The 14830-nt window shown below is 30.9% G+C and overlaps 1 protein-coding gene across 1 annotated transcript; it reads left to right on the top strand.

The window, feature by feature from the left end:
* The first annotated feature begins 438 nt into the window (after positions 1–438).
* LOC134259449 (uncharacterized) lies at positions 439–5414 on the top strand. Its single transcript, XM_062742033.1, has 4 exons — positions 439–568; positions 3577–3632; positions 4134–4259; positions 4562–5414. Exons 1-4 carry the CDS (start codon positions 468–470, stop codon positions 5254–5256), a joined length of 978 nt encoding a protein of 325 aa, XP_062598017.1. The 5' UTR covers positions 439–467; the 3' UTR covers positions 5257–5414.
* The last annotated feature ends 9416 nt before the right edge of the window (positions 5415–14830 follow it).

Genomic DNA, 14830 nt, shown 5'->3' on the forward strand with positions numbered 1-14830 from the left:
AAAGGTCCATCCCTTCCTCTTTCATGCATTCCAGTTCGGAGTCATCCCCAATATTTCACACAAAACAGAAAAGAAACTGCAGGGTTCTCATTTCTTTCAAACCTTTAAGCTTTAAAAATAATTAAGGGAAGAGACTCTATTAATGGACTGTGTCTTCGTCCATCTGGTCAATCTATAATTGATTTAACAATGGATTTTTTTATTGTTTTTTATGTCAAATGGAAGTCTTCAAGAAGGTAAATGTTGGAACTAAAGGGTTAATATGTGTAGGCTAGCAAGGAAAAACATGGATGATACTGTAATGCTTAGTGAAAAGTCAATATGAAAATGGCTCCAGCGAAGAAAAATCAGATTTCCCCGAATAAAGGAAATGTAAATTTTAATGACCCATTTATACTCTGATCTTTTTTATATTTCCGTGAAATATAAAAGTTTTAGCAAACACCAATGTCAGAGAGTTGGGAGAAATGACAGCATGTAGAAGTGTTATTATTGTTTTTATTTTTATGCTATATTTACAAGCATTGAAAGGGAATAGTACAACGCTAAAGCCTCGGAGATGTGACGGGTAAGAAATTATTTTTGATGAAATTGAATTATTTCACATCTTCTCTGTATGATAAAAACCCAGCTAATTTATATGAAATATATACTACATGATCATTTTTCATTAAAAGGCCAATTTTATACGAGCATCAAACAAAATTATATTCATATATTATAAACAAATCAGACGAGCGCGTAGCGCAGTGGTCACATGGGACGTGAATAGCAGAATAGCAGTCCTTTCGATGAAACTGTTTAAACCGAGTTTCCATGCTAAAGTATGTGTTGAAACCATAAAGATTCCTTCCTGTTCAATTGATCTGAGCCGGATAATGATTAAAATTTATTGCCCTTCTCTGGCAAGTGATGGCGTCTTCATATGTGTAAAAAAAAATCATGAGAGGCACGTTAAATGATATGCAGACAATAGGCAAATCATATTATACGTATTTCATCCCCAACGTAGGAAAGAAATTATGAAGAATAAATAACTTGCAAGCAATAAGTATCATTTTTTTTTCAATGATATGAGACATGTTGTGGTACATTTTGACATTACAAAATAAATAAATAGCGTTTATATTTTCTGACTCAAATTACAATTAAATAATAAAACTAAAGATGAATTTTCTGAATTTATAACAATTTTTATGGGGGTGAGGTATTACTTTACCAAATAACATTAGAAAAAAAGGCAAGGTATGCATAACAAGGCTGAGTGAAATCTTACAAATTTAGTGCTTCAGTAACAACAACTTTTCTATATGTGTAGGAAAAGAAAATAATATGACCAAAAAAATATGATTGTATGCTTATAAGATTTTCTTTTTTTTTTGGAGTAAATTATTTCTAAGTTTAAAAATAAAAAAAGGATTTTCATTCGTATCATATGAAACTCTCAGCAAGGACATTTAAAGAAAATTATGTTTAATTTATCATTATATATTTTATTCAAAATTAAAAATAAGCATTGAAAGAAAAGTCTCAAATACCCCATATACAAATACATTGTTAAAAACCATTTTGTGATAATACATGTGTAAGACTCCAAGGTCCGATGGTGACGCCAAAGCCCGATGGTCTCGCAAAACCCCGATGGTCTGCGCGAAACCCCGAGGGTTTGTTGTCGTCACGGACGCCAAAGTCCGATGGTCACGCCAAAGTACGATGGCTCGTTTCCTATAAGACGCTTTGCGCTAAAGTGTGATGGTCTGTCACGCCAAAGTCCGATGGTGTGAAGAAACAATCGACAGTTTATGACGTCACAATAATTCGACGTCAATCCTTGGCGCCGTTTTCCTGCATTTAAAAATGCCATCATTTCCGAATTATCCTTGCACACTTTTTTATTTATTTTGTGTATTACTTACATGTTTCAGAGATATTAGGATCAGTCCTCGCACACAACTCAACTGTTTAGGGTTAATCCTTTTAGTTTTATTGATTTAGGGTTAGTCCTCGCACACTAGTTATTAGGGTTAGTATCGCACCCACCCAAGATATATAAGTATCTATATACACATGTAGTTGTAAGGCCTACACACTTTTCGAGCGATTAGGGTTAGTTTTGCACCTATCCGAGAGATAAAGGTTAGTTTTTGCATAATGATTTTTCATGTTTATTTAAAATTTTGGCATGGTGAAGCATTGTAGTTTGCCGCATTATACGTATTATGACGTTTTAAACGTAAATTGTTTTCAGCACCATCGGGGTTTGGCGTGCCAAACCGTCGGGGATTAGCGCAGACCATCGGACTTTGGCATGACCATCGGATTTCGGAGTCCTATCATACGTTGGAGTCCTACACATGTATTAAGAACAAAATGAAGTGGACTGAATCTAAATTGCATACATTTGAGAGAAAAAAAAATAATGTGCATTTAATGGAATTTCTCTTGCTTTTTTAAAAATTTTAATACAAGATTTTGTATTCTGCTTGTTCTTTAAAAACTTCGCATCGTGATAGAGTGGTTTACATTTAACCATGTACTTCCTATTTTACTGAAAACAAAGTTCATGGCACCGTTTCTACTTAGGAATATGTCCCCGTCAACGTGTTTTCCAGGAATCTGATTATTTTTTTTTATATAAATATAAATATTTTTCCTCTTTTGCTATTGGTTGGAGTCCGTCATGTCTTCTATTGTTCGCTCTTCCTCTTCAAATTTCTTCTTTAAAGGAGTCTTTCCATTTTGTGAAGGTGAGCTGCTTATTGTATAGAAATAACTTTCAAACTGTTTGTTGCTTTTAAGATTTTTGAATAATACGCTGAAATATTATATGGATTTTTTAAGGACATTTCAGAAATGAGCGTTCTTACAAATGAATAAACTTCGCGGTTTTGCAAAATAAAACAATAATAATCTAACGCGGTCTTAAAACCAATGAAAGTATTTCATGTAGGTTTAGAATCTTAATGTAGGGAATCAATGATTTAACAACTACAGAACAATTCTGCGGAAGAAAAATAATTAAGATAAATTAATGAAAACATTAAAAGAAATTTTTTTTAGATCTGCTTTATATTTTTATTGATTGACCTATTTTACGTCCTTTGTGAGATTTATAGGGACGCTCAGATAAAATCCGATGGAGGGTTTTAATGTTTAACCTATCTTCGGCTATCAGGGACATTGAGAAAAAAAGTTCCTTATCCTGTCATTACTTGTCCTATGATTGAGAAAAAAATGCTATTAAACCTGGAGGAATTTACAAATTACACATGAAGTAATATTTTTTCTGTTATCTTATGTGCCTTATTTATCTTATATAATTATGCATATATAACCAATTACATGATACTGTACAATTATGTCATTTGCATTTTTAATTGCATTTACATGTAAATATAACATTGTAATTTTATATCAGAATCCGGAAACATGAAACCAGACCTTTCAATATCAGGATTTATTTTTTTTTTTTTGTTATCACTATATATGCATGTACATGTACTTGAAGTTCATAATTAATTTCCATGCTCTGAATATTTGAAGCCATTTGAACTATTTATCCATTTTTTTCACAAGGGAAAATAAATGCTGCTTCGGCTTTACATGGGATGAAGAACTGCAGGGCTGTAGAAGTAAATACTTTTTATGCCTTCTCTTTTCCCAACCGCTATGAAAAAGGATAAAAGACAAATGTTTATTGAAGTTGAATTTTTATTGATCAAATTAAAGGTTTTGATCAATAAACACAAATTGTAGCTTATATTAGCATTAAAGGTTACCAACAAAAATGGACAATTGCTCTTTACAAATATAAAATATTTCTTACATACATGTATAATAATAACAGACTTCAACTTCAATATTATTTTTATGAACATACATGCATAATACATGCATGCTCTATTTGCCTTCATATGCTAATGCTGTATCAAATAGTACAGAACAAAGTAAAAGAAAAAAAAAGAAAATAATTATTAGATTTAAAAAACAATGTCACTTGAAAAAAAACAAATCACTATAAATTTCAAAACAGTCTTGTTTTTCCTATTCAATAGTTCTCCGTTTGCAAAATCGGAAAGGCTGTAGAAAACACTTAAACATTTCAACATTTCTATTCTTCTCTCCTTTTTCAGAGTGTAGCACCGGGTTCCACGGAGTTTACTGTAATAAGTCATGCCTATATCCATATTACGGAACAGACTGTGATGAAGAATGCCATTGTGAAAAACCAACTTGTAATTTTATCACGGGTTGTTTAGGTATTCTTTATATTTAACAGTTGATATACATGTACATATATCTTATCATTTTTACGGACTTATCATAGCCTATGAACAGGTGTTTGTCAAGATTTCAACTGAATAAAAATTCTGAAATAATTATGATAATTTTTTTTTATAATATAAAAAAATATGTTTGTATTTAAATATTATCCAAATATTGCTTTTTTCACTTGAAAAATAAAGCTCAAAGATTTTCAGAAACCGTATTTTGTTTAATCTATGTTTGCACTTTAGGATTTTTAGGGCCTGTTGTCTATGGTATGTAATTTTTTTTTCAGACAACACAACAGATATATATACATCATCGGATCAGTCATCTACAGACACCTATGAATTCTTCACTAGTGTTACGACATCATCTATACACAACGAATTGTCTTTGAAAAGTCTCCAGTCGCCATCTTCTATTAATCAAATTATTTCTTTTTCCCTTCGCGATTTCCTTCTTTTTATTGCCGGGGTACTAATTGTACTCATTTTGATCACAGTAATCAATGTTTTTATATGTAAACGTCGTGCTAAAAGAAATTATGTAGTTTTTAACGAGAAAGAAATTAAATGTTCATTGATTGAATCAAAAGATACTGTTAAAAATACATGCAGAAGAAATACGAAAATCATAATATCACACTGCACAGAAAACAATTCCTGCTTCTTGGAAATTACAACAGACAAGGACAATACAGACACCAAAAATAGTTGCTATTCAAACGCTGATGTTGATAAAGAAGAACGGGAACAAAACAGAAAAATTGACTCGATATATGACCAAACCCAATTGCATCTGTGCACAATTAAACCATTGGGACAAGAAGAAACAATTTACAACATCAGTCAATGTTCCCAATATGAACTCGACTGCTACACGGATGTAAAGGAGGTATCTGACGAAAATCATTCAACAACTACTACGAAAGTTTCACATGAGAATGAATACATCAGTGTACCATGCTGCCCAGAGTGTGAAAGTTAGCTATCTCATAATGCACATTAATGTCCGAACATTCTAGATCTGATAGATATTTTTTTCTGGTTTTGCTCTTATTTAATAATTGTATTTGTTCTACTTTACCTCTAAATATTTCAATAAATGAAATGCAAAAATAAGAAAAACATTCTTTCTCAAAAATTGCATTATATATTGAATATAGGAAATTCAGAAAACACAGGGACCCTTGAAAAGATCTAAATGTACCGTGGAATGAATGCAAATCAAAAAGGAGGAAGCGTTCTTGTTGCGTGCTGCAGATCAATGCCAGACCCTTCATAACTCTCTGGCACATTCACTTCATCCGAGATAATTCATTATGACAGTGACCTAAAGTAGTTAACATACCGTATACAGGGTTGTTTTTGCTCCGTGTTATTTTCTCCCTTTTAAACTTGCGAACAATATCAATTGTTCTAAATTCTCCGTGTCGCCGTTCTATCTAAGAATTTCTGCTGTGTTCTTTAAATTTGCATTTTTCAAATTCGCCCACCAGTGACAAGCGAAAAAAACGGGGTAGGGGGGGGGGGGCAAAAATTTCCTTGTATACAGTATCCAATCACCACACCCCTGGGCATATGTTGACTCTTTGGTTTTCTTTGGTATTGTGGTTCATCAATTTTCGTTGGAATCAATTTTCATGGATTTTGTAAAACAGAGGTTTTCAAGGATACGTAATTTCGTGGGAAAAAAGCATTGCCCATACAAATTCATGCCATATTTCTTAATTCAATGAACATTTGAATTCGTGGATCTGCTCAACCACGAATGCACAAAAATTGGTGCTCAACAAATATTGATGAAACCACAGTATTCAATGAAATGATATCATGATTGCTGAAAAAAAAAAAAAAAAAAAAAAAAAAAAAAAAACATACGTTTCGTTTCAAAAGTTTTAATCAATTAAGTCATTCAATTTTACACAGACTAACAATTTTATTTACAATATTATAATATTATATATAATTGAGAAGTACAAACTTACAGCAATACTCCAAACAAACATGATATAGTAGTGTTCGATATTTTTCTCACAATAAACTTGTTATAGAATTTAATTACTACCTGTAACATAAGCTCTTGGTTTTGAAGTTTTCATGATTACAATCGAAAGTTAATTTATTCAGTAATGAAATCTTGGAATTTCTGAAAACTGCAAAATGTTGATATTCAATATTCCAGAATGATTTAGAAAAATAAATACCACACATATTGACCACTTTGGAATGTTCAAAGATTTTTTTTCATGTCACTCAATAAATACATGATGAAAAAATACAAATACACTTCAAGTACACAACACTTGAATTGAAATACTAAAAAAGACAATTGTACAAAATCTCTGCAGAATATTGCAGTAATGGTGATATCCAGAAGAACTAAAAAAATAATTGGGTTAATAGCAATACATTAGCCTATTCATACATAGCCATATTCATTAAATTATATAACAGTTTACATTTTATTGTCTCTATTAGCTTTTGAGCATGCAATAAAAGTCTTTATCAGTAATCTTGTTCATAACTTTTATACACATTTATACATATAACTTAAATGGTGTTAAACTAACTGATTTAAAGTATATTGTAAAAACATTCTGTGTTCGAATATTTGAGATATATTATATAATATTATATAGATCCACGGAGCTTCTGGTACCCCTGGTACGGAAGTTTTGCCTCACTATTATACTGTACATTATTGAATAAATGCTTAAAACATAAAAAAGTGATTTCCTATACATCTTGAATAATGAAGCTGTGTATAAAATTTCAAAAGAACATCGATAACACTAAGTATCCCCTTTCAGTACTATCATGCATTGGACAGGATCCATGATTAATAAACGTGTGCCCGACGTACAGTAAGATAACCGTATAAGTCAAATTAAAAAAAAAATCATTGACAAAGTTTTGCACACCGAGTACATTTGTGAATTGTTTGTTTTTAATAATCATTAACAAAGTTTGCATAGGACAGTTATTCTCATTGAAGTCTAAAGAAAGAAAAACAACTCTTTAAATTTTCGATTTCTTAATTAGCGTTCTGGTAACTCATGTTTTTGGTGATTTCAAATAGTTTAATAACAGGACAATTCTATTCACCGGAAAAGTTTAATAACTACATGATTATAAATAATGCTAATAAATTGTTCGACTCTTCGACAAAAAAATTTAAAACAGGAAGGTATTTATCTTGCATTAAAATTAAGATTAAAGATGTCCGATATATGGTATTTTCTCAACGCATCGCAAACTCACCATTACGTAAAAAATATTCATTTTACATTTTTTTATTTTCTTTAAGTCTAAACAAATTATCCAAACATTGAATCTGCCTTAATTAATATAAAAGTTGTCTTTAAGTGTTTGTTGGTATGCAGTATGCATAAGTGTAGTGATCAGTGTCATGAGTAAAAAAACTATTTCTTCATTGAACTCTAATAATACATTTCACAATGACACCGAAGATGTTAATTTGCATTTGAATATTTATAATGAAACATAAATTTGTAATTTAAAATCAAGCAGCACATTTGTTTTTCCATTTGTATTTTTTTATATAAAAAATGAAATAATGTGATATTTTGTATGGATAAAAAAACATAGATATTCGAATTTTTCGTTGAGATATCCCATTCCAAACAAAGTCGACAAATGCAAAAAAGACAAAGAAAAATAATTAAATTAATTTGTCACATTCAAAAAGAAACAAACCTATTATTTGTAAAGACTGAAACAATTTTAAATTTCTTTCATTGTAAGTATTAAATACCTTGCGATTAGATCTCGTTGAAATTCACAAGACAACAAACGAAATATATCTTTGTAAGGATTCATACCTGCAAGTAGCTACTGAGTCTCCATGAAATTCACACACCCCATATCAAGGCAAAAATAATAAAACAAGAAATAATTTTGCATGGTAGCACGGCAGTCCCTCCAGCATTTTAACATTTCTTTACATCTACTTTCATTTTTCCCTCAGAGGGTAGAAGAAGATACTTCGGTCTTTACTGTAATAAGACATGTCCATATCCACATTACGGAAAAGACTGCTATGAACAACGCAGATGTGAACAACTTACTTGTAACTTTGTTGTTTAGGTATTCTTGATATTTAATATTTGACAATTTCTAATCATTTTGATTGGATGCAATTCTGGACTCTTTAAGGGTTATTCTTTGAAAGTAGACTTAAGGGAGCCGAGCGTGGTTTTATTTCTGTGAAATCTACAATAGAGAAACTCTTTCAGTTACATAGACTTCAATGTATATGCCATGTTTAGAGAACATCTATCGGTTATAGCTATATCTTTTCAGAGGCCATCTCAAAAAAACAATTACATTTACTCTAGGGTAACATCGAAAGTGACAATTCTTCACAATTTAAAGCAAACTATACTAATTATAGTATAGATCTTTCGTTCAAATCATAGAATATGATGAGTAATAAAAAAAAATCGTGCAATGTGTATCAGAGCCACAAAAGTCCAACGTTCAATTTTCAGAGGGTGGCATTAAAAAAAAAATGAAATTTCCCTGTGTTGATAGATTGCTACAAAATATGACAGTATTCATGTTTTGCTCTGGAAAATCCAAAATATATGTCAGATCAAAAAGTAAAATAGAAGGTGCACAACGACAATAAATAATAAAGATTCTGTGAAAGTTTAATTAAATTTCCTTCAGTGGTATGAGAGGAGTTCCGAATAAGAGATGGGTACCCAAGAGCATAACAGACGGACGCACGCACGGAAGGACGTACAGACAGACGGACGGACATCATGATTACTATAAACACTCCCACTTTTCAAGCGGGGATATAATGAAGAGATTTTTTCCGACGCAATACCGATAAATAGGGCTGCGAAAATGACGTCTGCTTAATTGACTGAACACGACACTTTCATTAAATTGTGTGTAATGCATGAGAAATCGTCAATATAGTTAAAAAAAATATGCATGTTAAAACCTACAGTAAACCAAGGTATAGCATTTGTAACATGTTGGGGTTGAAGATTCTCGAAGAAAACTTTATCTGGATTATTAAGAAAGAAATTCTGAATGACCAATATTACACATATCTCATAAATACCTGCAATTTTTGGTTTAAAACAAAAAAAAAAGAATAGAGAAGTGTTGACTTTTGCATTTTTTTTTCGTTTCGAAGAACAGAGGTTAAGACTGATCGGCAAGCAAACACAATGTATGCATTATTTTGTACGAAGAAATTGTAGAATTATATTAACATACCTTACATGAAGCTTTATTCCCACGTGAATCACACATGATATTCACTCTAAATGCTTACAACTTCCGATTTCTTGTTTTTGTTGACATGAATTCTCGTTACGTTTCACTTTCACTCTTCTAATACTGATCAACAGTTACATGTTTGACGTCATGGATTTTGAATTTAACCTCTGTGATATATGCATGTACATAGACCCAGAAACAACAAGATTCCGTTTATATTATGCCTCTGCATGATTTGATTCATTTTACGACCTCAAATCAATCTTAAATATCGATTTTAAGAAATTATTATCTCTAAAGTGCTTATTTAGGTTACTATGAGGTCATTTTAGATAAGCAAGTAGAATATTTGGTTGTTACCTTAAGATACCTGCGATGAGAAAAAAATAGTCTCAAAAGAATAAATAGGCTTCAATTTATTATGATGCGCAGAGTATTGCGCAGTGGAATAAAAAATCTCCCATCTTACGTAAAAATTTTAAACAAATATAACATCTGATGTTGATAACTTAACAAAATGCTCATCATATCTTTTAAGTCAAATTTTATATGAACAAGGAAAACTAATATATAAGAAAAAGAGACAAAAATAGAATCAAAATTTTCACCTCAGGTTACTCTCATTTTATGGTTATGGTTGATATTTATGGCATTAAATATTCAAGTCTTTGTTAGACAATGCATCACATATCCACTCAGCAACCGATCGTACATCTACAAACAGCAATGACGTTTTATCCATCTCTACACCGTCATCTACAGAGAGCAAACTATCTTTAAAAAGCGTCATGTCTTCTTCAGATAATCAAATTATTTCATTTTCTCTTCGTGATTTCCTTCTTTTTATTGCTGGAGTATTAGTTTTACTCATTTTCTTCACAACATTCAATGTATTTATATGTGAACGTCATGCCAAAGGAAATTATGCAGTTTTTAATGAGAAAGAACAAAAATGTGCATTGATTGAATCAAAAGATACTGTTACAAATACATGCAGAGGAAATACGAAGATCATAATATCACACTGCTCAGAAAACAATCCCTGCTTCTTGAAAATTACTACAAAGAAGAATAATATAGACACTAAAGATAGTTGTAGTTTAAACATTGATGTCGATAAAGAAGAACGGGAACAAATCAGAGAAAGTGATTCGATAAATGGCCATACCCAATTGCATATATGTACAATTAAACCATTGGGACAAGAAGACACAATTTGCATCACAAGTCAATATTCTTAATGTGGAATAGATCGCGACACAGAAGTAAAAGAACTCTCAGCCAGACAGCAATCAGTTATCTACTACCTCGAAAGTTTCATACGAAAACAAATACATCTGTGTACCCTGCGGCCCAGAATGTGTAAGTTAGCTGTTTCATAATACTGAATATCAATTTTTTCCCGACTTCTCGGAATGTGTTTTTACATATGTAATTGCATTAAGTCATGTATTTATCTTCTTTGTACTTCAATATTTAAACAGATAAAATGTTTTAACAAAGCGCATGTCAAGATGAAATACTCTAATTTGACATTAAAAAGAAGTGGAGCACACATGGATTCCTTAAAACACCAGACTAGAATTCGGAATACGTGAAGGAGGAAACATTCCCTGTCGATAGCTCAAAGTTTTTCTTAGTTCATTGTCTCATATATACCGGTAATTTTCGTTACCGCTTACAAGTTGTTATGATAATGATCTAAAGTAATAAAAATAATAATAGTACTACCCTCCCGTTGATTTCCCCCCTTAATGCTTATATGTATACCCTTCATTTGATTATGATACGCAAAGTATTGTGCAGTGGAAGCCCAAGCCTGCCCTCTTGGGTCAAAATTTAAAATTAATATAACATCTGACGTTGATAACCTAACAAAATGCTCATCATATCTTTTTAGTCTAATTTTATAAGAACATGGAAAATCTAATATATAAAAAAAAGAGACAAAAATAGAATCAAATTTTTCACCTCAGGTTAATCTCATTTTATGGTCTCATATCATAGTGCTAGAAACTGATTTTTCCCAAAAAGTTTACTTTGTATTTGTAATCATTGCAAATTATTAAACGTGGTCTATTGATTTGCTGAACACATTTATTTAATACAAAATCATTTTGCACCCTCTTACAATCTAAAGGGTATTGTGTTTAAAACTTTATTCAGAAACACGTAAAGTGATGAAATAATGATAACTCTTAGAATACTTTAAAACGTAAAATCCTTCTTATTATCCTTTGTTGATGTTATAGATCAAATTTATTTCAACAACATTATTAGCTTGCAGTTATAGTCATACATTGTAACCACATGGCGATAAAAATCAAGTTTAGTTGTATGACAAAAACAAAACACAATGATATTTAGATAGAAATTTCAAATATATTGATTTAAATTTGTCCAAAGATCGTTTTTCTTTTTCAGATATAACGTGACAAAAGGAATGTCCATACTTTTGCGGATCCAGTTTTAATTTTACTTTCCAATATGAAATTCTGCTTTTCAATTTTCTTTGGAAATAAAATACGATTGGATGATTGAAAATAATTCAGCATGTTTAATATTATTGTTTATTATAGTGCAATTGTGCACTCAAAGCATTTAATGCATGTATACATTGTTTTTGGAAATTAACACTTTTCATTGTCCATCACATCCACATGTCATTTAGTACCAACAAAGAGACAAAATTCTTAATTGCCAATAAATATATCTATTTATATTGATATTAAGCCTATATAATCTTTATATTTTTTTTTTTTGCAAAGAAAGTTTAAAAAATGACATCCAAAAATGGGGGTATATATGTTTAAAAAGCTGTTTTGTTAAATTTCTCTGGTCAAGCATATTAAAGTAAGAGTTTATTCGTAACCTAAGATATAATTCTTTAGAGTCAATCTCTGTAAGATTAAAAAAAAAATAGAAAAAAAAGTTGGGAATGACATATAACATATTTGGCTGATTTTTTGCTTGTAATGTAGAAGCACCATGTATAGAACATTTTTGGGGTCATTTTTTTTTATTTTGAATCCCAGTTGCCATGGTAACCAAAACAACCATTTTAGGCAAAAAATACAGAGCAACCTACTGAAAGTGTACCATATTCATCATACATTTATATTTTCTACATATTATTGACTCTATGATGGAAAATTTATTGGAGTAACCACCACAACTGATAAAATTATTCAGTAGTAGGTAATGAAAGAATTGTCTTTCAGTAAAAAGTGTGAATTTTTAAATTTTTAAGAAATTTAAAAAAAATACAATATAAAGCATAATAGCAAGAAAACACCGGAAATCCATTACAAACAACTACTGTCACTTATAAGTCCATTCCTTACTTAACAAAATATAATTTTTTTAGAACGGTGTTAACGTTATTTTTGGGAGTTGATTATATCAACGAGTCTATGTCAGTAGGCCAGGACAGGAAGTGCAACTGACAAACAGCCGCCAAAGAAAATGAGTTTTGCGAAATAGTTCCCCATTAAACTTACAATAAAGAAATTTTAGTTTTTGACAATATTGCCCACAATCACTCTGTATTCAGCTTAAGTCTGTCATTTTAATTTCCTCTAAAGCATCTTTCACCTAAATAATCATACCGAATTCTGATATGTATTCATACATTGTGCATGTATTCTAATTTTAAAACAGGAAAATCCCTATACTTACAACGCGTCTGCAATATGATGAGAAAAAATGATTGTTATTCTTTTGCTTCAGCATATTTAGATATTAGAACAATGAGCTTAGTAATCAGATGTACTATATTCAAAGTCAAATTGGAATACAGAGAACAAAACTTCATGTCTTGGCTAGTTGTTTTGTTTACAATACATATATATGTGTGCACCACTCAGCGGGCATTGTGTGCTTGTGAATCTCTTATATGTGTAAAGCTTTAGATAAGATCTCCCCACTGATGCAGAAGTGACCTACTGCATGGATTAATTTTACTTAATTTTAAATTTTTCTTCTCGCCTTTTACTTTTGTGTCCGGAATGATAGTAAATCAAAGTATACAGGATGATTTTTATATGCGTAATATATGAAGCTTGTTCATTTCTTTTGTTAATGGAAAGTTGTACAGTCATACAGTATAGTGAAAGTCAATTTGCGTGATAAGATGACTGTTTGACCAAGCACGATAAAGAGTGGAAACAGATTATTGCACATTGTTGGCCCATTGAGTATTTTAAGGACGTGGATATATGTTGAGGTATCCAATTTCCCTCTAACACAAATCTGTGTAATTAGTGCATACACATTTTGAGACAAAAAGCCAAATACACACGTATATTATGCTTTGTGGTTTAACAAATATCTCGCTGCAAATTTAGTGATATTTCACGGAAATCGGTCTCAAAAATATAAAATGTTAAATTTAAAAAAAGAATTATACCAGGCAAAAAGCCATAATTAATCTGTCACAATCGAACGAGTTCTATTAATTATGAAATACAACAATCTGTTACAAAACATACTGCATGAACTCTACTTATATTTACATTTTTGAACATCATTGAACTTATTTAATTGTATGTAATTGAAATTTTGGGGTTTTAGCCATTTACTAAAAATACATATCCAGCAGGCATTTCAACGTTGATTCAACGTTGAATCAACGTTGCACTTCAACGTTGAATCAACGTTGAATTTTGGTTGCATATGAAAGTTGAGGCAACTTTGAAACATAACGTTGTTTCAACGTCAATTTTCAACGTTGAATCAACGTTGAAAATAGGTTGAATTTTTGGTTGATTTATGGTTGGTGTTTGGTTGCAAATGAAAGCTGATGCAACGTTGAAGCTTCAACGTTGTTTCAACGTCAAATATCAACATTGAACAAAAGTGAACATTGGTTGTAATTACGTTGAAATTTGGTTGAAATTTATTGGTTGTACAAACGTTGATTTTTGGTTGAAATCACGTTGAATTCATATTACATGTGAACGTTTTATTTTATAAATAAATAAATTTCAAATTCTAATAATTTTTTGCTTATTCAAGTTGCGTAATATTTATATAAGTTATAATCCAGTATTACGATTGTGAGAGAAGTCATTTAGTTTGTATTTTAAAGACAAACACAAATTTGGATTCAATCACTGAATCTCAAAAATCACTACTTGACAAAATTTATATTCCTAGTGAAAAGGGGGTCACAGTTATCACATCAAGGTTCTTCAGAGTACTCGTCTGTCTTACACTACTAAGTTCCACAAAGTGGCGGATCCATTGATTTTAATCACGCATATACATCTGTAGTTAAGTCCCGCGAATGAAAGAAATGA

Source organism: Saccostrea cucullata, unplaced genomic scaffold (genome assembly GCF_032062105.1).
Source record: "Saccostrea cucullata isolate Sc308-1 unplaced genomic scaffold, CSIRO_AGI_Scuc_v1 ctg1636, whole genome shotgun sequence".
Lineage (NCBI taxonomy): Eukaryota > Metazoa > Mollusca > Bivalvia > Ostreida > Ostreidae > Saccostrea > Saccostrea cuccullata.